The sequence below is a fragment of the Platalea leucorodia genome (assembly GCF_965183815.1).
Source record: "Platalea leucorodia genome assembly, chromosome: 5".
Classification (NCBI taxonomy): domain Eukaryota; kingdom Metazoa; phylum Chordata; class Aves; order Pelecaniformes; family Threskiornithidae; genus Platalea; species Platalea leucorodia.
The window spans coordinates 37,086,119-37,112,870 of NC_138827.1; the positions used below are offsets into that span (position 1 = coordinate 37,086,119).

The following is a 26,752-nucleotide window of genomic DNA, read 5'->3' on the forward strand; positions in this document are numbered from 1 at the left end:
AGCTGTTCAATAACGACATCAAACAATTTTCAATACTTCTAACAGAATTTGGACCATCCCGATTGAGTTGTTCTATCGGCTGCTGTGTGTGTACCTTCCACAGGATGGTGCTGGCAGTGTATTTCGCGGCGGTGTGCTGTCCGGTTTGTACAGTGGGCAGGCTGTGTTGCATTTCCTTCTTTGCAATGGAACCGAGCCTTCTCTACGCTGCTGTTCTCATCCTTATTCTAGATATTGGGAAGAAGGAGAGTAAAGGAAACAAGAGTAACCTTCTTACAGTATCGTCTCCAGCTGCGTGGTTGCCACGTGTAATGGTGCATACAACTTCTTTACAAGTTTGTCCTCCGCAGGACCACACTGAAAAATGAACGGGAAATAGAAAAGCACAGGAATGCTTTGTGCAGCTGAGTAATGATTTACACTTAAGGACATCATTGGTACAAATATTTACAACTGGAGAATTTTCACCTGCGCTTTTCCCACTGTAGCTCAGGTCCTTAGCTTTCTGTAAGGAAAACCCCTATCTTAATTTAACCTTTCACTATTTTGGGTAATCAGTTTACATACTTAATCACCCTGGACAAAAGAAGTATTTCCATCTATTACATATAATATCAAAATACAGTTTATGATTTAAAATTATGGAACATAACTTTGGCTGCATATAAAAATATTCCTATAATGATAAACTACATAAAGTCACGGACCAAATTTTCACTCATACATAGTGCATTCCATTGTCCATTTAAAGTTTATTGATGATATGTATCTTTCTCTAGAGAAATCTGAAAAAATGTCAGAAAATCTCATATCCAGCAAGACCTCCCTGAAAGGTCCAAAAACCTCGGCAAAGAAACAGAAAGGTGAAAACAAAGCTAAGGAATCCTCAAAAGGAAAACAAACACAGCTTGGTATGTAAGGTACAGCAGCAATAAAACAAGCAGTAACCTGGTCTCACGTGACAGCTACCTTAATTATTTTGGGCCCACGCATTTAAGTAAACATGAGCTAAATTAGAATATGCTATTTTATATAAATAACTGAGAGATCTACAATTACTGATTATGGTTTTGTAACCAATATATGGAACATAACAAAGCTACATTGCAATATTTACGCTTTGTCTCGGTAGTTTAGATTTAATGGTTTGTGGTGTCATAATAACAGTATTGAATGGGAAATTGGGAGGCTTAATATATATTAAGTGGGGAGATTCACAAAAGCTAACAGCCCAGGGAGAGAGCATCAGGCAGACAGAGGTGCCCCCAGAAGCCGGAGTTCAGGTGCTCAGGATCACATTGTAAACGTACAATAATAGCGCTTGAAAATATACCAAAGTGTCCCAATTTAATTTTGCAGTGCATTTTATTGCTTTTTTTTCTGAGATGTACTGAGATACTATCTCACTTGTGTCATTTATAAAGCATATAGTTAATGAAGTGTAAGGCTAATGAGCCTTTGCTATATACAAATGTTTTTTTTTCAGTGACTCATGCACATTCTCAGAAAAGGCAGGAATATACTCTTGCTTGGGTTTTATTTGTTTTGTTTCACGGATTTTTTTTTTCCTGCCATGACAGCCACCTTGCTGAAGTTGCTTTCACCTTTTGATCACCTTTTCCCTCCCAGCTGATTAATAACTGTTGTGCTGCAGAGAACATTCTGCGCATCAGTGCTAATCTCTTCCTGTCCTACCTCGCTGCGGGGTTCGCAGACCCTCTCTCAGGAGCTGAAGAAAGCCCGGCTCCTACCTGCACACCTGCCAGTTCTGCTACTGTCTGACGTTAGTGAGCCTTGCCCATTTATCTCCTCTTCCCGTGGCACGGGTCGCATGGTAACTGCCCCAAGCAGGTGCTACCAGGTAGCAGCCAGTGCCGTTTTCAACCATGGGAACTGCAGTGTGCGCCACAAGATGACAGATTTCTTATGGCTTCTTTCCTATGCAGACCACCTGCTCAAAATAAAAATGAGTTTTAAATCTCCGTAGTTTCAAACTATGGTAACATCTCCTTAAGATACAGACCTATTTTAAAAGGCTTCACTCATTTCTTGTGTTAAATTTGAACTGAATAGGAATTATTTTTTGTTTCCTCTTCACAGTTTAAAGTCTATACAGAGATTTTAAATATTGCCCTGACAAGGAAAGGACTGTATATTTATAGTTCCTTTATTAGGAAGAAAAATTACTGATAACATCATGTCATTATATTTCAGGTAAAAATGATGAAGTTGATCTTTCTATGGCTTGTATGGGTAAGTGCTATGATGACTGGGCTTTAAAGTAATAGTTTTGGAATACTTTAATCATTTCGAAGCTTCATTATTACTAATGCCAAGGAATGAAAAGGAAAGATTTTTTTATTAATGAGAAAAATGAGAAACTATGAAGAAATGCAGCTATTACAGTAGTGATTACAGTACCACTGAGTAGCAGGCAGTGCAGCAAGGAATGCTGAAACAGGTATGGGTTTGGAGAAGATGTTTTTGTCTTGGGTTGAGAAGAGCTGGGGTCAGGGGAAATAAAAAGAACAACAGAATTGTAGGGTGCAAAATGTTTGCATTTAGTCATAGTTAAGCAACTGAAAGAACAACTTGAAATATTTTTATCATCTTTTAATCTTTGAGCTTTGTCAAATCATTATTAAATCTAGTGAGAAGATGATTTTAGCATATCATTTGTGTTTTGTAATCATAGATACCAATAGATGTTGATTAACATCTTTTGCTTTGTAGGGGAAAAAGATCTGTCATTTAAAAGTCACAAGATATCAAACATTTCTTTTGGCTCATGTGCAAGAAAAGTGCAGCTTTAAGTGTGGCCACAGTTAAGAGCTAAAATATGCAATTATTTGAATTGAAACATTTTTTCCTAAACACCAAATACTTTTTTAATGTTTTTTTAATATTTCCGGTTGGATTTTTCTTCTGACCTGATTTGTGCAATTCTTCATCAGATACAACTTAAGTTGATGTCAATGTAAAATTTATCTATGGTTTACAAGAGCAAACAGTAACAAAGGGTTATCTTCTTAACTGGCTTTTAACAGCACAGCTTTTATTGCTAAAAGGTAAAACAATGTGGCAAACTAGGAATAGATAAACTAGGTAATTTTTAAAGAAATCATAAATCACTTATCTTCCTAAATAATCCTATAAGCACATGGGTGGAAATGAAAATTGCACTCTGATTAGCATCACTGAAATGGCTAAGCTGCAATTAATGAAAATGGACAATAAGTGATCCCTCAGATGATTAAAGTGTTACTTTATTAAAAAAAAAAAAAAAAAAAGTATTTTCAGTGTTCCTAGAGATACTTAGTTTTCTCAGTAAGAGAGAATGTTACCTCCACCTAGTGGCAAATAAGGTCAGAGCCGTAATACTTAAACTATTGCTAGAAACCTGTTGCTAAAAGCAGGAAAACAATGCTACTATATGCAGACACTCTCTGAGCAGGATTTAAACTGTAAGTATGATATCTGCTTACCTTCGGCTGGGGCTGCACGGCCAGAAGGCGTGTCCCCTGGGTGGTGGATAGGGGATCCCTCTCTGGAGGGTGCACCGGATAAAATTGAAGAAGGTGCCGCGAACCAACGCAGCCTAAGGGAAGGCCACCCTGACAGAAAAACCACTGGCCCTCCAAGTCATGGGGGTTGGGCAGGAGGCCAACTACCTCCTCCCGGAAAAAAAAAAAAAAAAAAGTTGCAGAAACGACGAGCATCAACTCGGAGATGGAGATGGAGAAAATCGGTAATGAAGTGAGGAGGAGGAGATGGAACTGGATCGGTTATGTCTTGAAGAAAAAACCAACAGAAGACTGCGCTGTGGCCCTTGGGACTCCAGAGCACGCAGCCGCAGACCGATCGAAGTGGAAGAACGATGTTCGCCTTGTGTGCCTCCTGGCACTGAGAGAATTCAGATTCAGATATGATATCTGCTTAGCGTAAGACCCGCAAGTGTTCTTTACTTCTCTTAGACCTTCTTGGACCTTTGTGAAGTTCTCATAGCACTAAGAGCTGTTGACTGTTACAAATTATATGAGTACAATTTACTATTAGAAAAACAATGTGAAGCTTCTGACTAGATGCTACATACTTTTTACTGCAAAAGAGCATTCAATAAAAATGTTCATAATAGTAAGAATTCCAGTATCAGCTCCTTATGTTATGTATAGAATCTGTTATAATATAGCATTCTATAATATAGAATTTTAGTCCTTTAGACTAAAAGACGTACATATTTTAATTCTGATCATTACTTTAGACTAACTTGGACTAACTTGGACTTAAAGCAATAGAGCATTTATTTATAGTATCTGTTATACTCTGTTATAGTATCTGTTCTACTCTGCTCCCCCTCATAGTGATGTCTATTGTATTTTTGCTTAATTTTAATGCATGCTGTATTGTTTCACTTGACATTGAACTCTGCATCTCTTTGAAAGGTTTTTTTTAGCATTAGCATTTGTGGATGAGGCTGTATGCATGATTCAGCATTTTAAAAAATAACATCATACAAGCTTCTTGAATAAACAGTTACTCCTGGTTAAGATTTTTGATGTATCCAAAAAAAATCTAATTGTTCGGGTTTACTTTAGTTTATTTGAGCCATGGGAATAATCTTCTGAAAACATTTCACATAAGAATCAGCAAATTATGGTTATAAATTTTCTGTAGGCTCTAGGCCTCCTAATTGCATTAGCCACATAACAAACTCTGAGGACTGCGATACGTACAAATTTCGTGTTCCTTTGCTCTCCTGTCCATTCTGTCCCATGAGCCAGCTGTGTACGGCAGAGGATGGAAATTGCTTTCTGTCTTGGTGTGCAGATTTAGGTTTCTATCCTATGAAATTTAATTTGCAAAAGGAGGTCTAATTTTTTTGCTCCAATATATTGAAATGTAAAGTATATCTGTAGTGTTGCAGTTTGTACTAGGTTTTGAGTCTGCTTCCTAATGACATCCTAATGAGGTCTCATGCCCTTGGCTACGGTGACCTGGGAGTCCTGCAGATCAACTTTTGCAGTTCCTTAAAGGGATTAAATGTTTCAAATCACCCTGGAATAAACACTTTTTCTGAGCCTGGTCTCATAGCCAAGTTGATAAGCAAAAGAAGAATCTAGGTCTTGGCTTCATTAGCTACAGAGAGTAGATGTCAAAAAGGCAAGCACAGGGACTGCGGAAGATAGACGAGACCCAACTTGGTCTGCCGTTACCAGCAGTGAGTTTGGACCAGATGACTTTCAGAGGTCTTTCTCAATCAACATCCCTATGATTTTGTATTTTTTTGGAAGCATCCACACAGAAATCCTGGAAATCTCTGAGATATCAAAAAGGAAAGTCATGCAATATTGACTACAACTTATGAAGAAAGTGAACTAACGGACTGTGCACGCTACAAATGGATTGTATATGCTACAAAATGACTAGTGAACGCTAAGTAAATCATACTTGGTATAGTGCAGGGTGTACCAGAAGCATCATGCATGTCATTAATTTTAGTGGATGACTATAGCAGAGTGGATGCAGTGGAGGAGCAGCGCTGAAAGATTTTAAAGGATAAACGTCAGGTTCATCAAACATTATGTATTATGTGATAGGCTTATGCAGAGATTTAGCTTCCTGAATCATAGAGATTAAGGAGGTTTTATCATTTTGTCAGTCCTTGCTGGCTTAGGTTAGAGATGGCTTCTCAAAATGTGCTGAGCCAGCTGGTCAATATCATCATTTTAGATACATCAATTTAGATATTTCAATTTAAGGCATACACAAGGAGAAAAATACCACAGGTGCTGGGAATTAAGATTAAAATATTAAATAACTCAAACTAAGAAAAGAGAATGAAACAAAGATGATAGAAAGTTATTATCACAAAAGTCAGCCCATTTCAGTACATAAAAATCCCATGTATATATGTTCCTAAATCTTTTACACTTTCCAGTTTATCAAAAAGATGAACATTCAAAGTGAACATCCGCTAGCCTTGTCAGACAAAAGTATAGTGGCCTTCCTGAAGCATGCTCTTACTATGGCAGCTGAGACATAGAGCACGAGTCTGCTAGCATGGCAGTATTGCAAAGGAAGAAGAGAGTCTCTTAGGCAGGATCCAACTAGCTGGGCCTATAGTGATCTTAATGACTTATAGCTGTTATGTCAGCTGGAAGGCAGAACCTGTAATACGGGAAGGACCAGTGTTACGTACATATAGCTGACAGACACTTAACAAGAAGCACTGTATATTATCTTCAGATTGAGTGTTTGCAAAGCACAGTTGACGGGTCACCTAACTGCACCCAGCCTCGCTAAAACCAATGAAGATAACAGTGCCGGAGCTAGGATAAGAAATAGCTTGTTCTGAATTAATATGAATGAACCTAACAAAGGTCATGTGTGCAGAAAACAACAGGTATATATTCTCCAGCAAAGCTGAAAATAAATACCTGGCTTGAATCTTAGTGACCTGAACTCAATGAGAGGAAGATGAAAGTCCAAAATCAGAAAAGCATCCTTATTTGGGAGGGTACTGAAGCCTCATCTAGATTAAACATTGACTTAACATGACACCGCTCTACAGGGAAGGACTAAAGTATATTTATTCAAGGGCTCTCTTAAATCAGAGTCATGCAGTTGTGTCCTTAATGTATTAAAACCAGTCCATTATTGACTCTTCACTAAAGCTGTTGATCGAGAGGAAAAAAACCTTCATACTAGGAAAAACATATTCATTAAGTAGGAAATGTTAGGTAGCATCTTTTCCAAGATTAACAAAATGTAATAATATAATTTGTATTCCGTGCCTTTCAAAATACCAAAAACTAAGCTGAGAGATTCAAAGGCATTCTGCTAGGAAACAGTGAAGACTCAGAGTTATTAAAGTATATGTTTATGTTTAAACAACACACTGAATTTGTTTACCAAGCAATTTTGCTTTCTTTCATAGGCCACCCAGAAATCTTTCCTTTAGTTTTGACTACAAAGACCCAAGAAATTTTTAATTGCCGAGTTGATGAAGATGTCACAGAAGAAAATTGTTTCAAACTTATTAAAAAAGAGGACATCATTCAGGACCTGAAAACAAGAGCTGCAATTTCTGATTTCTACCCTATCAAAAAAGTTGTCCTAGTATGTAGCTTATTTCGTTGTCACTTTAAGACTTCATGCTCTCAGAGTATATATTTTTTTAATAATAAGGTCTGTCCTTGTTTGACTCTGTAAATACACTAATGCTGTAACATCCAAAGGCTGTAGGTCATGGACCACTGTCAACTCAAAGTTTCTCATGGCTCACTACGCACATTTTTTTTTTTTTTTTTACTAACTTAAGATTGCAAATATGCTAAAAGTAATTTAAATGTTACTAGTTTTGATTCTGTGAACTGGCAGAGCTTCACATATTTTGGCTTCCCCTAATTCATGGCCTATTTATTGAGAATCATTAAAACAATTTCTTTTCTGTTTAATTCTCTGTATGAAAAGATCAGTTTTATCCCAGACTTATTTTTATTACAAAATAAAATCCATCTGTTCTTTTCAATTAGCACATGAAATTCTCTGTTAAGACCACAAGATTAACCAAAGATACTGAATTTACGCTAGTGGTAGCTTTGCCAGTCACAGGCTCATGTCTGTTTTGTATGTTATTTGCTTTCAGTTTTCCACTAATTGTTTTAATTAAAATAGGAATATCCAGGGGAAGAACTTTTGGTAGTTTTTGATGCAAAGTTCCAGTACGGACAGAACTTTTATTTTGTTGCTTCCGAGGAAGCCAAGGAAAACCTTCTGAAGGTAAGAAAATCCAAGTGTACCACAGCATTGTTCTGTCTATGAGTATTTCAGAATCTTGTCTCAAACATACACTTCAGGAATGGTATTGTATTCATAAGCATCTGATGTGCTTGGCATGCCAGAATGTTTCTCTAAAGGTTAATCTCATCATAGAAAAATATGTGTATCACTGTAAAAATATCTTTTATACTGAGAAAGACTGAATTAAATTTTTGTATTTTACTTCAGAGGGCCAGAATAACCCCCATTGCTGCATTTTTTTATTGTAAGCATTAATTTCCTCTGCCAAGACCCAGGTTTCTAAGACATAAAAATAAAAGTTTATAATATATTGTGCATCTTCAAAGAAATATTATACTAATTTTTCACAATATGTATGTGTATATTCTTCAAATCATACTTTAAAATGTTCTTGAGTTCTAAATAACTCGAGATACATAGAAGATTTCCCCCTATGCATTGCATCATAGGAGAAGGTTTATTGTAAGGGTAGGTTGTATAATTTTTCAACATGAGTTTGTCATCCAGCATCAGGAGAAGTAACAATTAATAGAAAAGCAAGTTGCAAGTCTAGGCAGGAGGGCCTAATGTAGAAAAAAATCACTATAAACTCTTTTTCTATAACAGTGATTTGCTTTCAAGACAACAGTCTCTCTTTAGTAGTTAAATATGTAACATTTATTGGAAAATTCTAATGCACAAATGAATGAATGGGACCTAACTCAGTCGTACGCAGGGGCACAGTACAGCCAGACTTACTGCATTGAGACAAAAGTTAAGAATGTGTGAATAAAGACTGAAAACTGGGTTTCTAGTTCATACTTACATTTTGGTAACAAATGTTTTAAAAAGTACCATTTCTCACTGTTTGATGTCACAGCCTCCAGAAACTGCAGAAGAAAAAGAAGAAAAAGAAGAAAATAGAGAGGAAACTCTGGAAGTCCATCCTTATAAGCCTCCTGTCCACAAACCTTGGGTTTCTCTTGGCAGCGAAAAGGAAGTTGAAGAAGAATCTGTTAAAGACACTGTTACGAAGGTCAGAATCAATAGATGTTAGTCAATCAAATAAATATCAAAAAACCAAATTTAAGTTCCTTAAAAAAAAAAAAATCAGGAAACTGAAAGTTGCAATCCTAGTTTTGCTTGGGGTCTTTCAAGAAAACAAACAAACAAACAAAAAAAAAAGAGAGAAATAGCTCAACATAACAAAAACTGAAAGTGCTGCAGAAACTTTTTTTTTTTTTTTTTTTTTTTTACAACTCTGTTCTCTTTAAATTCTGCAAATAAGGCATGTGAGACTGCATTGGACGTATCTACTGTTTAAGCTGTAAATTCAAAAGTCCTGATCATCTTTGGTCATTAGCATCTCTGCCACTTTTTACTCAATTTACTCTCTGGCCAGATTACAAGTTGAGTCATTGTAATTATATTCTAAGGACGTAGTTCTGTTTCCATGGAGCCCAGTGAACTCTGTTTCATTATATGGATGACATTTAAATAGCATGTAACACTTTTAAGGGCTCTCTACCTCGGAATGAATGTTACCGACTACAGGTATTACAAGCTGACTTTACAGAAGAACATATTTGATTAACTACACCTACAGATTATACTGGGAAAATTATACATCCAAAAAGTCCATTCACAGTTGTCACCTAACTTGCGATGTGTGGGGCATCTCCAAGCATTTAACTGTCCATCAGTGATTTTTACTCAATACCTAAATGCCTGTTCAGGGAAGACTGGCTAGGTTTTTATAGCTCTCAGCAGCTGGACATCTTGCTTATACTTAAAAAGATGTCTGATTGTTCTAAAGCTAATTCACAGTCACTAAATTTAACCCACATTCACAGTCCAAGTATTCTGTATTCTACCTTGCTGGCAAGGTCCGCTCAGAAGTATTCTCAGCCTACATTTCTTTCCAGTTCTGTGGGAGGTGCTGGGAAAAAGTACCTGGCTATGGATCCAAGTCAAAGCAATACCTCTCTACTGCCTGAAATCAAGTGCCTGCCTCTCTCTGTGGGTAGAAGTCAAGCCACATCCCTTCTTCCTTCCTAGTTCTCACTACAAAGAAACTCCTCACTCAAGTCTTTGTGGATCCTCTTCGGGGTACTTTTCTCTCCCGAGGCACTGCAAGGGAAGCTGAAATACCTCACCCAAAGTTGAGAACTGGACTAAGAGGGAAGGTCTGACAAGTTAGGTCCTGGAAGTCCAATGCAGTATTACATAAGACCTCTTGCAAATCAATCCTTTAATTAAGGTGCAGTTTTGATATTGCATGAATTACAAAATGTAATTCTCTTATCCTACTAGCAGCAATCCAAAACATTATCTAAAGGCAACTTCTTGCTTTAGAAATACAGACCTGTCTGCTATTAGATATGTAGGTTATTTATATGAGCACTTCAGGATTTCGAAATGCAGAAATGTAAGTAAACTCAGTACAGAAATCATCAGTACAACAAATGCTACAATTACATGAATAACAACACTGCCATTTTACAGAACGAACTTTCCAAAAACTTCTTCCTCTGCTAACTACAGAAATATCTCTTTTCCAGATTAAGTACATGATTTCTCGAGTACGCAGGAAGTTTGGTGCACCAATTAAATTTACTGATAAGAATGCTTCACATGTAAAAGACAGTTATGTTGAATGCACACCCTATCAAGACAAAACTTTCAGTATTAAAATGCTTGAAAAAGATGTGGGCGTACAAATGGTTCCAAAAGTAAGAGAAGCTAGCACTCAGACAAAATGGTAAGTGTGAGAAAATATTTACCACCTTATTTATTAAGCTACGCACTGTTTCTGATCTCAACTCGTTATATAAATTAACTCAGCTCTTCTGGAGTTACTCAGTTAAAAAATGATTAAGAGAAAAGAATTGGATGCTCTACTTGCATCTTTCTTCTTTCACTCTTTTCCAAACAGTTTCTAGAAAAACTGAAAAGACTTAGCTTTTAATTTTACACATTACCTGGGTTTCTGTCTTTGAAATTGTTTCTATACTTACACACATTCAAATTTATTCCAATTGGTTAGGACCTATCCAAAAAATGCAGCCACGCAGTACTTTCCTAGACAGTTGTCAAATGAAGAGAAAGAAAAGAGTCTGTCATCTGAGAAGCTGAAAGAATTTCTTACATCAGTACATTTAAGGTAAAATTACTGCAGCGATACACATTAAAGGCTACCTGAAATAATACAGAATACAAGCAAGAACTCTTGTCTGAGTGGACCATTAGTCTGGTCAAATACTGATTGTTTTTGTTTGTTTCTATGTACTTTTTTTTCTCTTGCTTATTATTTTAATATTAACAAATATTAGCTTAATATTTGTTTCTGTGAAAATTAACATGAAGTCTATGCCATATGAATGTAAATATGAATGTTGGTTTAAATAGATATTAGAACTGTTAAAGTTGTCAGTGCTATATCTTTTCAAACAAGCTGTGAAGCTGATCTTTCAAACGCTGCTCACTCAAGCAGAGGCTTATGCAGAAGAGCAAAGGTGCTGTCCTACAGCCCTTAGTCATGGGACAAGTCCCTGTTACTGACACCTTTCGCACAAGAAGTGGACAATTGCACTGTACTTGATCCACACAGAACTAAATTCTTGGTACAATCAGTTATTTATATTTAAATGGAAGAGGGTTCCCTTACAGTGATGCATCACTGAGCAATTAATACTTTCTTTTTTTTACTACTGTGGTCATAATTTTGTGTAAAACAAAAGCTGCCTCTTTACAGAAATATTTGTGATTCTATGACTGAGTAGTCACATCTGGATTATTGAAAGTGTTAACTGTTCTTTTCACAAAACAGAATGGAAATTGCATTGCAGCAAAATGAAATTATGGATGCTTTTTTTGATGACTGGAAGGCCCTAGCAGAAGATGAAAGCAGTTCTGGTGGCAAGCCAGATGTTTATCTTAAAGCATACCGATCATTTACAGATCTGCGCTATCTCAAGGACAGAAGTATTAGCTGCGTTTGCTGGCATCCAACCATTTATGGTAATGCGGTTAAAATACTAATTTGAGACTTGAATGACATGTATTATGACAGCCATAAAATATGCATCTTTCATAAAATTATCAGCTTTTAAATTTAAAAACAAATCAAAACTGATTTAGTACGTCTGTCGGAATTGCTGATTTGAGATGAAGTGAAAAATGAGACAGACAGATTCTTTGTAGAGTTCAGACAGGCCATGCAAAGCCCCTCACGCTCATGTCTAAGCGGAGCTCATAGGAAAGGAAATTTCTCCCTTATGAGGCTCATTTAAGTGGGCTGCAACTGTGCCAGGTCCTTCTGGTGGCTCTGACTACCATGGCTTTTGTCCCCATGGCTGGTTCTTGTAGCATGCCTAATACTTGTGAGGAATGTTACAGCCACAATGGGACATGGCTCTGCTGAGGGCCAGGGAGCATCACGAGGCACACTAAATGTCTCCTCCTGCTCCCTGCCATGGATTATTGCTCTACACAGCCAGGCTTAAAGGCACAATTAAGTTCTATATAAATCTCCTAGCTGCACAGCATACTAATAGCCAACACGGCAGCCTGCAGAGGAAATGAATTAAGCTACAAAAGATTTGATTGCATGATGGGTGGCCAGGGCTATATGCCTGTCACGTTATTTCAGGTGCAGTATTACACCATTAAGGAGTAGTAACAAAAAAGTTGAATTTTATCCTGATGGTTAGGTTCTATGACTCATCGTTAAATAATTTTAAGCAACAAAAATAATTTTCTCAAAGTTGATCTGTAAAAAGAAAAATAAATACATGGTTGGGTCTCTTTTTGCTCTTTTTTTTGCACTGTATTCAGAAGGTATAAATATAAGTCACTTAGAATAATTAACAGCGTGTTGAAACTTGAATTGTCTCTTTGAGAAAATTCATTTTCTCTCTCAATCAGGGATTATAGCAGTGTCAGCAAGACAGCGGCTTTCTTATGAAGAGCAAGTTAACCTTTCTGATAAATCATTGCTGCAGCAGTCAGTAATACTTTTTTGGAGTTTTTTTGACCCTATCCACCCTCAGGTATTTAATCAGGACTTTTAAATATGCCAAGTGTTTAAATAACAAGAAAACAAACAATCAGTGTGACTGTATTTCTCAACTATTTTGTTTTTCTTCTTTCTAGTTAATGCTGGAGTGTCCTGAAGACATTTACTGCTTTCAGTTCAGTCCAAGTGATCCAAATATCATTGCTGGTGGCTGCATCAATGGACAGGTGTTAATTCTCTGTTTAAGAACAAAACTGGATATTTCTGTATTTTCTTACAGTATAAAAATAAGGGTGAAGAGATGCACTCAACATCCATAATAACATATAGTGTCACAAGACAGATGTCACAGAGTCTCAGAAATTCTCTGATCCTGTACTGAAGTTATGCTTGGTTATTCCATAGCTGAGCCATTACTGTATGATGCTTCTTTGTAGTACTGATAATTAGGTCAAGCTGCTAAAACTCTCTTTTTTTGTGTTGAGACAAGTGTAGCCTTTCAACAGATTGCATCACACTGAAGAAGCAATACTTTAAAGACTTCATAGTCTTTAAAGTGCATAATGCAGAGAGTGAATTTCTTATTTTTCCCCAAACCTCCATGAATTGTATGTGAAAAAAAAATGCCTATTACTATAAAGGATGAAATAATTTGTAATATACTAATTTCTCATTGTAGGTTGTACTGTGGGATATTTCTCAACATGAAGAAAAGCTGCAAAATGCAAAAACTGTTGCTGATGGAATCGAGATAACAGCTGTTAACATGGTGAATGCTTCCATTCCAAATATATTGCAGTACATCTACGTGTCTGTGGGGAAAAATGGGTGAAGATATCCTGACTCAAAACAGAGGAGCAGATAATCTTTGCAATGAGAGACTAGAAAGGATAAGAAACCTGATGAGTTCATGAAATAAACCTATTAACACAATATAATTTCTACCTGATTAATCCAGCTTAATGGCTTTACTGCATTTTGTGCAGACTTACACTTCGATAAGACTGTTCTTTAATGGGCACTAACATATACTCAGCTCTTGCCTTATGAAGCCTATCAAATACATATAGCATTTGTACAAACATTTGAATATAATACTGATAATTATTCTGGAAGTTTATGGACAGAAAAAAGATAGCTTGGAAGATGAGAAGGAGATTTCAGTGGAAGGAGACTATAAAGGGGATAAGCACAAGAGAGACCTTAAGAGCAGAGGAGGAACTAATAACATAAGTGGATGTGTGTGTGCCTGTGGAGGCATGTTGGAATTCTTTTTAGAGCTTCATATTCAAAGGCCTGTTTTGATGCTTTCTTTTTTTTTTTTTTTCCAAAGGGAAGGTATTAGACCCCTAGAAAGTTCTATAAACTGATCTGAAATATGTGAAGAAGCATTGAGAGTATGTAAAGTAACCTTTTTTCTTTGACAGGTCTACTATTGTATTTTGGAAATACACTAAGATATCTCTTTTTAAAACATTTCTAGCCATCACTTTTACAAGCCCAGCAGAGTAGCACAGAGCCACCTCTAGTGAAATACTGTGCAGTCTCTTCCATACAGTATAGTCATAAAAAAACAGTAACAGATATACATTGGCTGCCAGGTTATTCTGAGGTGAGTTTAAAAATTCACTTTTCTTCTTTTTATTGTTTTTCTAATCTACTACCTCAGAAATCATAGTGTAGACTCAAGATAAAATATTAAAGATTCAATTATTTATAATAGCCTTCATTATTTCTCACTGCGTTTTCTAAATATTAAATAATCTGGTGCCACGTGTCCTGTTCATTGTGCTTTACAACTGTGCTGTGTTCTCAAATCTGATATGAATCTGCTCATACTGGAAAAAATTTCTGTAGCTTTACTGAAAATTATAATTCAAAATTGTAATAAGCCTTCCATATCTAAAATAAGTTGAATTCCTACTATGAGCAATCTAGCTTGCCACCAAGAATTCAGAGAAATAATTTCAATTACCTAAATATCTAGGCACCCAAGAATGGTGTTATTGTAGTTACCTTAATTCTTCTAGGTGCTGCCTATGTACTCAAAACTTACATTTTCTGTGATGGTTTTAAAGCTCCATAGTACTTAGGGTCTATGTAGTTAAAGGGTCCAACACTATTACGGGAGTATCGGATTCTCATTTACTATCAAAGTACTGCGAATGGTTGCCCAAATTAATTTGAAATGCAAATGTAGTCAAATGCAAAATAATGGCAGTGGAAAAGCAGGTCAAGAGGAAGAAAACTGAGATCTTTAAATGGTTTATGCAAATTAATATATTAATAATTTGTGAAAACAAATTTTTAAGACTTCATAGATACTGCAGTCCTTAGCAACATTACCAGAAAAGTGAGGAAAAGGGTGTACATATATCATAAAAAGAAAGCTGATACAACTGTTCATTATTAAATTATGCTACAGTACTATCCATGGATACTAATTGGTACCAAACGTAAAACATGAAGAAAGGGATTGGATAGCAGAATGCTGTTATGGTTTTTTTTTGCTTGGGTGGGGTTTTTTTTGCCAAGGTTTAGGCTCAGAAAGCTGTTTTCATGTTCACCTGGGGTAACAGATATGGGAAACCCATGCTTGATAAATAACACTGACAAAGGAATCACTTTGTCAATATTTAGCAAAATGTCCTGGGACATACTTTTTGTTATATAAATATGGAATGTGTGTCAGCCTTTGCACAGCATTGCAGTTTTTATGGCACAGTTCCTAAAATCAGCAGTTTACTATTGCATATCAATGAAAAAGTATTCAAAGTTATACCCAGAACCTAATTCAGCTTTGCATGGTTGTAAGACTACCATTTTGACTCCAGGTAGGAAACTTATGAACGAAAATAAGAGTAGGATTTGGCCTAAAAAAAAAAAGTGTAGCTGAAACTTTGCCGCATGGTAGATAAGTACAGTTTTAGCCAACATAGATACATTTTGCATATACTGGAAATTATATTTGATCAGGGCATGGCCTATAATCAGTTGTTCTCCCCCAACACCTTTTCTTTATTTTTCTGAATAAGTGAAAATAAATTTGGTATAAAACAGTGACTACTTGGTAAATGATAAGTACTATAAAACCTGCAGAACGCCACATACACAAACTAAACTATTAATAATTAACATTTGAAGGCACCACTACCATCCCATAGTGTGGTCTAGCTGACTGAGAATTTAAGAGAGATGACCCATAGTGTAAACTTGGCAAAGAGCTATCACTCCCACTACGCTTAACTGTTTGAGATAAATTTCTCAATTGTTTGCTCTTTGGTTGAGCTGGATAAAAAAAGTTAAACGTGGCAACCTAAGGAGGGCCTGACTTGGAGTAGTAGCAGCAAGTATTTACCCTGCTGACTTAATTTAAAATTTTAGGTGTTTAGCAGGCAAAGCTGGTATCAGTTCACTTGAAGTACATTTGTAAAATAGCTTAATTTTATAACTACAAGTTAATAAGTCCTGATTTTCAAACTTTACCCAAGCAGAAACAGTGACTTAATTTCTAGAAGCCCATTTGATGTGTTGAAGTACTTACTTAGCAGAGTATAATTTTTGCATCTCATCATCTTCTCCCCTTGTAATTATTATTACTGTTATTTTTAGGACAACCAAATGGGTGCTACTTTTGAAAACAGAGCTGAAACTTGCGTGCAGCTTGTAACCTGCTCCCCTGATTGGTATATACAATACATACTCTACAAGATGTCTTGCAGTTTCCTTTGGAAAGCTTTATGGAGCATACTCCATGATTTGACTAGCACACTTCTGGATTCCTATCAGCCTATCCTGAATAGCTGAAATTTTGTATGCAGAAGACAAGCACATCAAGTTCTTGGCCAGTTAAGCCCTTTACAGTAACGGCATTAAGTGTTCGTTAACTGAAAAACCTCACATGTATACATTTATATTCTGTGTATACCTTAAGAAGAGCGTTGATCACACACGCATTGGCCTGGAGAGCCACACCCCCACCCTTACGCTGATTATGTGACTGGCACAAAAAGCTATTAAAGATTTTGAGGCCACAAAAATACTGTAAACTATATTTAAACTTGGAGATTTTGCTTGCAAAATTATTCTGTATGAATCTCCTCTTTTGTGGACTAAATAGTCATGATGGTTATGACCAAATATTATCCTGTGTGAAAGACTGGCAAGAGGGCAGAATGCAAAAAGTGGAAATAGATGTTTAGCTTTCATGATGCCAAAAGGCTTCAGGCTTCAAGGCTGCATGGCTGGGCTCAATCATATATTTGCCATGAAAAGGACGGACAGAGAGAGCAAAACTTGGTAATGATAAAAAGTTATTTTCCCTAATCAAATACAGAGAAGACTTCAAAGAATTAAGTTAGAAGAACGACTGTAAATACAACTGCTAATAAGTTTGCAGTGTAATGCAAGTAATGCATGAGGAAGAAATAATTTAAAGTGCTCACACACCAGGGCTCCAAATTAAAAGTATTCACCTAAAGTAAGAGCAGGGAAGTCCCTGTAATGTCATCCTTGAAGAGCATGGGTCTCTGAGCAACTCCTGTTAGTAAAGGGAAAGAGATGTCACCAATGAGGAAAATTATCATTGTCTGTATCAAGTCTGTGCAGGAATGGCCAGAGTAGAGCAACAGGAGCAATCAGAGGGCTGAAAACTCCAGTGAGATGACAGATTGAAGTGAGCGGGACCATTTGCCTCGAATGTCAGCAAATAAATTGGTACACACAAGAATTGGGAATGAGGTTTGATTTGGATTACTAGATTGCCTGCTACAGGGTTCTGCCCAGTTCTCTCAGCCTCCAGGAATTTTAGCCAGGTAGTGCCAGTAACTTCACCCAGTAACTTTCCATAAGCAAACTGTATGAATGCTCTCTAGCTGCTTTGGTATAGTTAACAACTGATGAAACGGTGAATAACGGAATATATGCCATCATTTACAAAAGAAGCAATTAAGTATCTAGCATTTGTCTGCCTTTCAGAGTCTCTATTGCTATGTCAAGTTTGAAGATGAAAGGCTAAAAAAAAAAAAAAAAAAAAACTTTAAAATGTGTGGAAAACTGCATCTGACTTTGAAACAAAACCAGGGAATAATATTATACAATCATTTTTCAGCTCAATCTTATTTTGGAATATTCCAGCCACCAAACTTCCTGAACAGCCTTCATCTGAGGAAGTAAAAGAGAAGGAAATTTTTGATATGCCGGCTGATGTTCCAGATACTTTTAAGCATCTAGGTCTCTGCTGGAAACCTCTCATAAAGGTACTGTACACAAATATAGAATAGAAGGATCAAGCCAAACTGTAGATATAGCCAGAACTCCATAGGAATGTATTCTTTTTCTCCCCAACTCTAATTTTTCCACAAAATTGTGTTTTCCTTGTGAATTTCCTTCCGATTATGAAATGAGAGACTTCAACGTTCCTCTGAAACTTAAGTAAAACACGACTGCTTCTTAAAAACTGCAGTAGGTGCAAAAGTAGTTGTATTAATAGTGTATGTTGCTGGCAGCCTTTTCACCCGCTATGCTGTCTGTCTCAGTGGGTCCCAAACTGTGAAACATGGTGATGGTCAACAGAACCATAATTACTGGCAACTCGACAGTCAGTCTGATGAAAATGGTCAAGCCGTTTGTGAAAAAAAGGAGGCTGAAAATAATGTCAGGTTAAAAAAAAAAAAAAAAAAAAAAAAGAGTAATTTTGGACCTGCTGATCTGTGCTGCTCAGAATAGCTGCAGCTGGTACAGTTGTTGAACAAGCATGACCACTGGAGCTGTTTTTTTGCTAGAAACATGGCAAAATCCTTACCAGGAAAAGGATAACACAAGAGAAACCACAGGTTTGCATCTCCTCTGTGCTTGCATGTGAGGCAGCAAATACTGTTCGTGGAGTATTACAAACACACTGCAAACTGAAAAGACCTGCTCCATTACAGCAGAAAGTCATTTAGTCTTGTACCTCAAAGATCTGACAAAACGAGTTAGCAAATGCATTTTTTTCTGAACAGATAAACCTGTGCGAAAGTGATACCAACACAGAGTACTGTCCCGTCAGAATTAGTTTAAGGGAACTACATTATCATTACAAAAACTCAGGTAATATTTTTATTACACCTTATTGGGGAAAATGTTTTTAATAAGCTTATATTTCAGTATATAGCTAAGCAAAGCTGAACAACAAAATGTTGTATAGCTAAATGCATCTGGGGAAAAAGATTTCATAGATATACTGGTATTCAAAGTGTGACGTACATGCACTGAGTACAAAGATACATACCTGTACTGAAAACAAAAGGAGCGGTTCTGTATCCACAGTAACTCTGCCAGGTTTCACTTCATAGCCCATGCAAGTCCCCCACTCAGTCTCTTTATCACTGAAACAGTATGTCCTTTTCAGCCCTTATAGAATTCTATTTTTAGAAAAATAATCCTGGAGTAACAGTATATATTGTAGGTGTTTCTGTAGTGCTGTGGATAGAGGTGTCACCCTTCACTACAGAATGTGAAGTGCTAACTTCACATTCCTTAGCAGATCAGTTCTTATTATGGTACTTTGTGGTAAGGACACACTACTAATCCCTCTGTAAAGCTGCCAAGCTGACACACAGGTAGCCCAAGAGTTGGACTACCTGAGAGAGTGACTGCAAACCACACCAGAAAATGCCTTTCTGGCAGTTGAGCTGCTGTGGCGTAGCTGCTGCAGTGCATGCTGTCACACCACAGGCTGCAGGAGGCAGGTTGTGCCATTCCCCGGCGCAGAAATGTTAGCTCCTGGTTGCAGCAGCTAAGGGGGATGCGTAAGGGCAGCTCCCATGGAGACACTGATGCTGTGCAAAACTGATGAAAGAACAGCATGGTGCTACCCTAAGAAGTTGTCTGGATACGGTAAGCACTGACTTCAGAGCAGCTGCAGCAACGAGAAGACTCCCCCAGAAAACAGTTAACCTGCAAAACTGCTGCTTTACTTGGCAGTCTTTCTTCATCTCTCCTCTTGAAATCCCCCTTATACGTGAACTAGCTTTATAAATCGAAGGATCTGCTTGGTCTGATAAATTCCAGTGTATAACAAATAGATGTATCCATACTGCTTCCCAGAGAAGGTGGAATCTCTGAGCACGCTAGAAATACCTGCCAAAGAGAGCCCATATGCAGAGATGAGTACTCCTTCAAGCAAAAAGCTGCGAGTGCTAGAGAATATCTCCATCGACTTTTTTGTGGGAACTGAAGTAAGTGAAAATAGTAGATTACTAATGAAAATGTTAATCCAAGATATCCAAAAGACTGAACAATTAAATAATAGAGTTTTCACAAATGTATGGACTTGCATGTTTTCTTCAGGTGTTAACTAAAAAGATCTTTCTGGACATGCCACATTCCCATTTGAATGCATTTAGCTACATGCTTATAATAATAATAAAACCCCAATATTTGGTAGACTATGAACCCTTACTTGAAGGGCAGAATTACAAGACATTTCCAAAGTAGGTTGAACTTAACTACTTGCCATCAGGAACCAAACAGTATTTCCTTATTCCAGAACCCATAAGATTAGTAATATTTTTTTAGTGTTTCCCCAAATGTCAGGTGAAAATGCTTATACTACAGTTTCCCCCACAACTTATTTCTACTTTAGGAAGTCCCAGCTATTCGTAGCTCTCTACCTACCCTACCTATCTAAAATTCCAAAATCTTTCCCAGTTTTGAGTTCATGTAGAAATGAAAATTTGGCCTCTAGCTACCTTTTTGCTTCCAGTCACATTTTTCCCAAATACTGGAGCAAAGCATGAACTGTAAAAATCGAGCACCTAATTCTGCAGGAAGGACTGCCTACATACATCATGGTAAGTAAAGCTGTTTTGGCAATACATAACTGAAAAATAGTGATCCAAAATTTTAGTGGTTTTTCAGTCATTGGCTGCAAACTTTCGTTTTCATTTACTCGGAACATATTTAATATTAAATGCATTTACTTGTTTTTTCTGGCATCACAGGATGGAGAAATTGTTTATTCTGACTGGAAAATGGAAGTCAATGGTGACTCGGCAAAACCAGTTCGTAAGTTCAAGTTTCTCAATACCTGTTTTAAACCTTAATATATTGCTAACTTTAAAACATTTGCAACTATACTGTCTTTTTAAGGTTCTTGCTCATCTGCTATGTCGTCTCACTGACGACACCAGGATTTAGCAGTATCCCCTCAAAAGTGCAAGCAGTTTAGCTGTCATGACAGAATAGCAAAAGCCCTCTCCAGTATCACAGGTGCATCGCTATGTACCTATTGGCACAAATCATGGAAGTAACTAGATTCGCGGCAATTCCAATTCCTATACCTTGTAAGCAAAAAAAGCGAGGCTAGCATCTTTGAAGCCTGTGCTGGATCCTGCACTCTGGTTTCCCCCTGCATAACTCCCATTGTGAAGATGATCACTAAAGCACTAGTTACAAGCAACTGCCTTTTTCATTCCGTTAGGTCAGAAGCAAACTCAGAAATACATCATCCACACTGACACTATCAACACTCTCCAGAGATCTCCAGTTTTTAAAGACATCATTCTAAGCATTGGAGGCCGGAATTTTGCCATTTGGAAAGAAGGGGTTACAGTAAGTTACTTTAACACAGCTGTAACATAATTGATAGATATGCAAGACAGAACTATAATAGCCTCAGAATCTGTATTTTCAGAAACATTCGTAAGTCACAAAGCTTCATGGTTTAGAAATAAATTGGATATAAGAAGAGCTCTTCCTTTTTCTTCACATCAGAAAACTATTTTAGAATTAGCTTTGTAAACTTGCCTTTTACAGAAAAAATGAAGTGACCTTCTTCAATTCCAACCTTGTAAAAACTGCCGCTTCTCAACAAATTATTTCTGCCGCTAGGGCAACCAAAGAATAAAGGCAATGTCTGCTAAACAGGTCTGAAGAACTTATATTTAGGATGCAGTCTTTTCATCATCTGAAGACAAAGAAATGTGGGGTTTTTTACAGTTCCTCCTCTCATGTAGGAATCCAGATTAGCTGCACCCGGCAAAATCTCAAGACCACCGATTTTAACAGCAGATAGACAGATTATCTTAATAGATTGGAAGCGAGATATCAGGTTTTTTTACTTCCTCACAATTCTCCTCTTTATCTGCAGAAGGTGATACCAAGTTTGCCATTGATAGAATTTTTGTAATAGGATCATTTAAATTGTGAATGTTCTTAAGTAATAGGAGATTTGAAGTAGTGAAGGGATAGTACTGCTTGATTGTTGGGTCTACTTTTTTATTTGTTTTCAAAAAAAATTAAGAACGGAGCGATCCTTCAGTCAAGCTGCTCTGCAGGAAGATACACTGCGGGACAATGGTCCTTAACAAGATCAGGAGTTTTCTTCATTGGCAGAGACGATGGAAATATAGATATTTGGGACTTACTGAAGAAAACTCATGAGCCATCTCATTTCCAGAACATCTCCGAATCAATGATCACTTTCATCAGCCCCTGGACTGCCTCACGTACGTTGATGGTGATTGCACTTTACCTTGCCACCTTGTTTGCAAAATGGCCCGTGACTCCAAGGCACATACTTCCACTAATTTAACACTGCACGGTATATACAAAAATGCATACATCAGTTCTAAGTGTAGTACCACAGCCTAAAGCAACTGAAAAATTTAATTTAATTAAAAAAAAGAAGTTTGAAAAAGTATAAACTTTAAAGGGAATTTCACTTGTTAAGAAAATAAGAGTGCAATAAAGCTGCCCCTTTGCTGCAGTGAACAATAAACTAAAAAGATCACAATGAAAATGAACCCTCTGTAGCTCGTGTTTGGGTGGAGGTATGTGTTACTGTTGGAATTTAGATTGGTTTTTTTTTTTTTTTTTTTGTCAAATATCTTTCAGCTAAGCAGCATTTTTTAGCTGTTTCTGATGATCTCGGAGTACTACGTGTTTTGGAAATCTGTCAGACACTAAGTCACCCTTCAAGGAATGAGGTTGGTAAGAATTTGTATTTCTCTGTCACACTTTATCCTGAAAACTCCAACCCAGAAGCAGGCCTGTCTGGAAAAACTTGCCTGCAAATGGATGGCAATTAATTTGAGATCAGTATGGCCATATTCTCCAAAGATCACCTGTAGCAAAGTTGGCTTTGCACAGAGCTCAGATAGGAGGCACCTAAAGGAAACTTGGGTGACAGTTGGCAGAATCCCACTGCTCCAACCTGGCTACATGAAAACACAGTAAAGAGTTCAGCATTTTTTGTCACATGCATAAAATGACACCTGGTTTCATGCATTAAAACAATGCTATATAGTGCATAGTAATGTGAATATACTGAATTTCTCTTTCTTTACACCTTCTTGTCTGCATTTGCGTCAATTTTTTTCCTGTAAATTTGGTACTTCAATTTACACATCTTAGTATCTGGTTCCAGCTTAGTTAAAGCACATTTTGCAGACTGTTACATTACCACTCATTCATTCTCTTTTGAAATAAGGACTGCCGGTACCAAAAGGCCATAGGAACAATGAAAACAGTCTTAATTTCTCTTTATTTCCACATCGTTTTCTCTTGTTCTTTTCCCCCACCTCCCAGCCAAAGATCAAGGTAGTGTTTTCATCTCATTCAGTCTAGCAGTCTTGCCTGCTACCTAGTCTGTTATTTTTCCGTCACAAAATCTTCTACCCATCATATCCCAGTTTTAAGTTAAGTTTATGTATGTGCTTAAATAGTTCACAAACATCCCGTAAAGGTTTGCTGTATGCAGAGCTACAGTATGTAGCAATATAACACCAGGTCAGCAGCCTCATTTTAGTAAAAGTAACTTCTCCGAAGCAAGGTAGGAGCTAACTAAGTGCTATAACATGAAGAAACACATTGCTCCTGCCCAAATTACATCTGTTTTGGAACTACACACTTTAGGGCACAGAATTATTAACCCAAGAGCAGTCACTAATACTTAGATTACGTTCATTCTAACTGAAGCATTCACTGAAAAATATAGGTTGTTGAAGAGACTAATGAAAACTAAAACACAGAATCCCAGATAAATGCATAGTGTAATACTGAAGTATGGTATTTTATGGTTTCTTTGTGCCTGAAGTTGGGTCAGCGAGGATTAGGACTGATTTAGTGAAATCACTAACCTAAAACTGGTTCAGTTATTTCAGTGCAGGTTGCTGAAGGATGACCTACTCAGAGTCAGTGTAATAAAAATTATTTAACCCCATGCATATTTGTATCCAAAATCAGTTGGTTTCAATCCACATCTTTATACTGTTTTGCTGCAAATTATTTGGATAAATGGAGATATCTATATTCCCAACATAGAGAAACTAAGAATACCGTTCAGATCATCAGCAATAATTCTGTGTCTGTGGGCGTATAATGACCCTTGTTTGTCATTGTGTTAACAGCATGCCAACATACTTGATTATTTTGAAAAAGAAGCCAAATATCTGAAGTACTGTGAAGAAGAGTTTCAAGAGTATCAAGAGTTTCAAGCCAAAACAGAATTGAGATGGAACTGGAAGCACAGAGGGAGAAAACAGTATGTTATACTTGGAACTAAGAAAGCTTTTTTTGTTTCTTTGGGTCTTCAAAATGCACTTGTTTTGCTAGGCAGGATTTCCCACAGTATTTTCAAAAATCAGGATGAACATTATCAGAATAGCTTAGCAGCTCCTTATTTTGTATCTACAGTTCTTAGGAGTGGAATAGATGGTCTGAGTTCACCTCTCGGTCAAGTGAAACTCTTGGAAGAGCATTAGAGCTTATGGACATTTAACACCTATGAATCTGCTTTTCTTTTTACATCAATTGCTCTTTCAAAAAGTTACATTTTGGCAAATTCCCTATAAACACTGCTCCTTCAAGCAAGGAGAGACTCCCACCTTCCATTCTTCATGCACGTAAGGATTTTGCCTATCCATTCTTTGGTCAATGGTTTCATGATACTAACTAATCAACCAAGGAAATGACAATTCAGTTAATGTAGCCCTAGACGATGCCTATTTTCATTAATTTGTGATAGCACTGATACTATCCACTGGAAAGCAATGGGGTCACATATAGGTTTCGAAGCTTAACAGTGCATTGTTGCCTGGTATGTGTTTTTCCTTCAGAGTATGACTACTCTACAGAAAACAAAAGAAGAGATGGAGGAGCAAGAAAGTGCAGACAATACTGTGTTTCCGGACCTGAAGAAGCAGATACTAACTGATTTAGGACTAGTAAAGGGACAAGAAATGCTGTCTTCATCAGATGCTTAGAGCCCATTATCACCTTTAGAACCAGTGAGCTTTTTATTTCAGGACCTCTTTATTTCAGCAGAACATGTTTAGCTTCAGAAATAAAGCATCTTGCAGTTAGAGATTATTGTTTCATTAACTTTATCCATTTGTTTACTCACAATGCGGCTAGAGAACAACTGGTTTGGGCACACTTCCCCCACTATCTTTCATTAATACAGTTATAATGAATATTCTATCTGTTTAAATAATAGTTTTCAAAGTTCTGTGTCTGTCAGGACTCTATAAGCTGTAAAAATCTTAAACACAACTCGGCCGGTCAAACCAACGTGCCAGTATTCACCCTGCCAATCTACGTCCACCGGCTCCCACCAGAGGGGAAGCCATTCTACTCCAGTAGTAACATTCACATAGGCCATCCAAATTCTGCTACTTGGCTCCAGCAAGCATCTCCTCCCTCATCCCCAAAGCATTGACTCCTCTTGAAAACTTAGGGACAAGCAGTAGTGGTTTTTTTGAGATGTCCAGGACATTTCCTGCTCTGGAGATACGGTGACAGAAGGCACTCCAGAGCGAAGAAGCAGCCCCATGTCCCCAAGCTGCCGTTGAAGGGAGAAGGGGAGGCATGCAGGCACATGGGTACCTCAGATGACCACAACATCACAGTAACAAGAGATGGAAGGAACAATTCCTCATACAAAGGCTCCACTCACTCTCATCTAAGGATTTAAAGATCAAAACCAGACTCTGAATTGCTCTTATAAATCAGTGAGCCATTGCAGCTCATGAAGCATAGGAACAAAGGTCTTTTTTACACTAAAGATGATTTCATCATTAGCTAGCTTTACTCTACCCACTACAACTTCCACAAGCAATTGTTCCCCCAAATAGCATGTGCAGTCACCTGGATTACAGCAGGGAAGAGAGGCGGCCATCACTGCTACAACATCACATCCTACAAGAGGATCTATCCCAAGAAGATTGCCACAATGCTCAAAAGGTATCATATAATGCTACTGCTTACGCAGGGAACAGTCAACATCAGTGCTCCCTCAACAGCAACCTGGTTCTGTTCCCTTAAATGCAGCCACAACAAATATTTACCATGCTATGAAGTCTTCTATTTATTACTTACTACACTTAAATGATAGGGGAGCCCCTTGCACCTCTGCTGAATCCATACATTGATACACTAAGGGAGGACCATATAAATTAGTAAACAAATTTCAGGGGCTGCTGAACCAAAAGCATAGATCTGACCACACTATTCATAAGCCTTTCAAACTTTGCAGGATGAACCACTTTTACTTGCCATCATCAGATTAGAAAATGATTATTACTTAAGCCTGGCAAATGCTTACAAACAGAAAACCGAAGCCACTAAAATATATTGTCCCCTCAAACAAATCAGTATTATTTAGGGCAAACAGCTTTTAGCAAGCACATTGTGGCTGTTGAGCGTGTGCATTTCTGGCAAAAGACAATTATTCTTGAGAGAGATCAAACAGCGTTATACAGAAGTTTTAATATTTACCAGCGTAAATGAGTAACAGCTCATGAATATTAAAGTTCATCCTCCATCCACAGAGATGACTTCCGTAAGCGGTGTTCTGCTGGTTGCTCGGTTTCAATAGCCAGGTCAGACCCCATGTAACGGAACAGAGCCTGTCAAGCGGAAATTAAATCTATCCGAGGAGGAGAGATTAAACTCTGTACGGGTGAGTTC

At 37.3% G+C, this 26,752-nt stretch overlaps 1 protein-coding gene across 1 annotated transcript; it reads left to right on the top strand.

The window, feature by feature from the left end:
- Nucleotides 1-596: 596 nt before the first annotated feature.
- Nucleotides 597-24,985, top strand: DNAI3 (dynein axonemal intermediate chain 3). Its single transcript, XM_082313887.1, has 22 exons — nt 597-911; nt 2,215-2,253; nt 6,938-7,119; nt 7,678-7,782; nt 8,663-8,818; nt 10,344-10,543; nt 10,829-10,945; nt 11,612-11,802; nt 12,709-12,833; nt 12,937-13,026; nt 13,479-13,568; nt 14,283-14,411; nt 16,412-16,485; nt 17,910-18,057; nt 18,802-18,889; nt 19,889-20,019; nt 20,785-20,848; nt 21,264-21,394; nt 22,086-22,290; nt 22,679-22,770; nt 24,193-24,326; nt 24,901-24,985. The coding sequence occupies exons 1-22, from the start codon at nt 764-766 to the stop codon at nt 24,905-24,907; spliced, it is 2,646 nt and encodes an 881-aa protein (XP_082170013.1). The 5' UTR covers nt 597-763; the 3' UTR covers nt 24,908-24,985.
- Nucleotides 24,986-26,752: the final 1,767 nt, after the last annotated feature.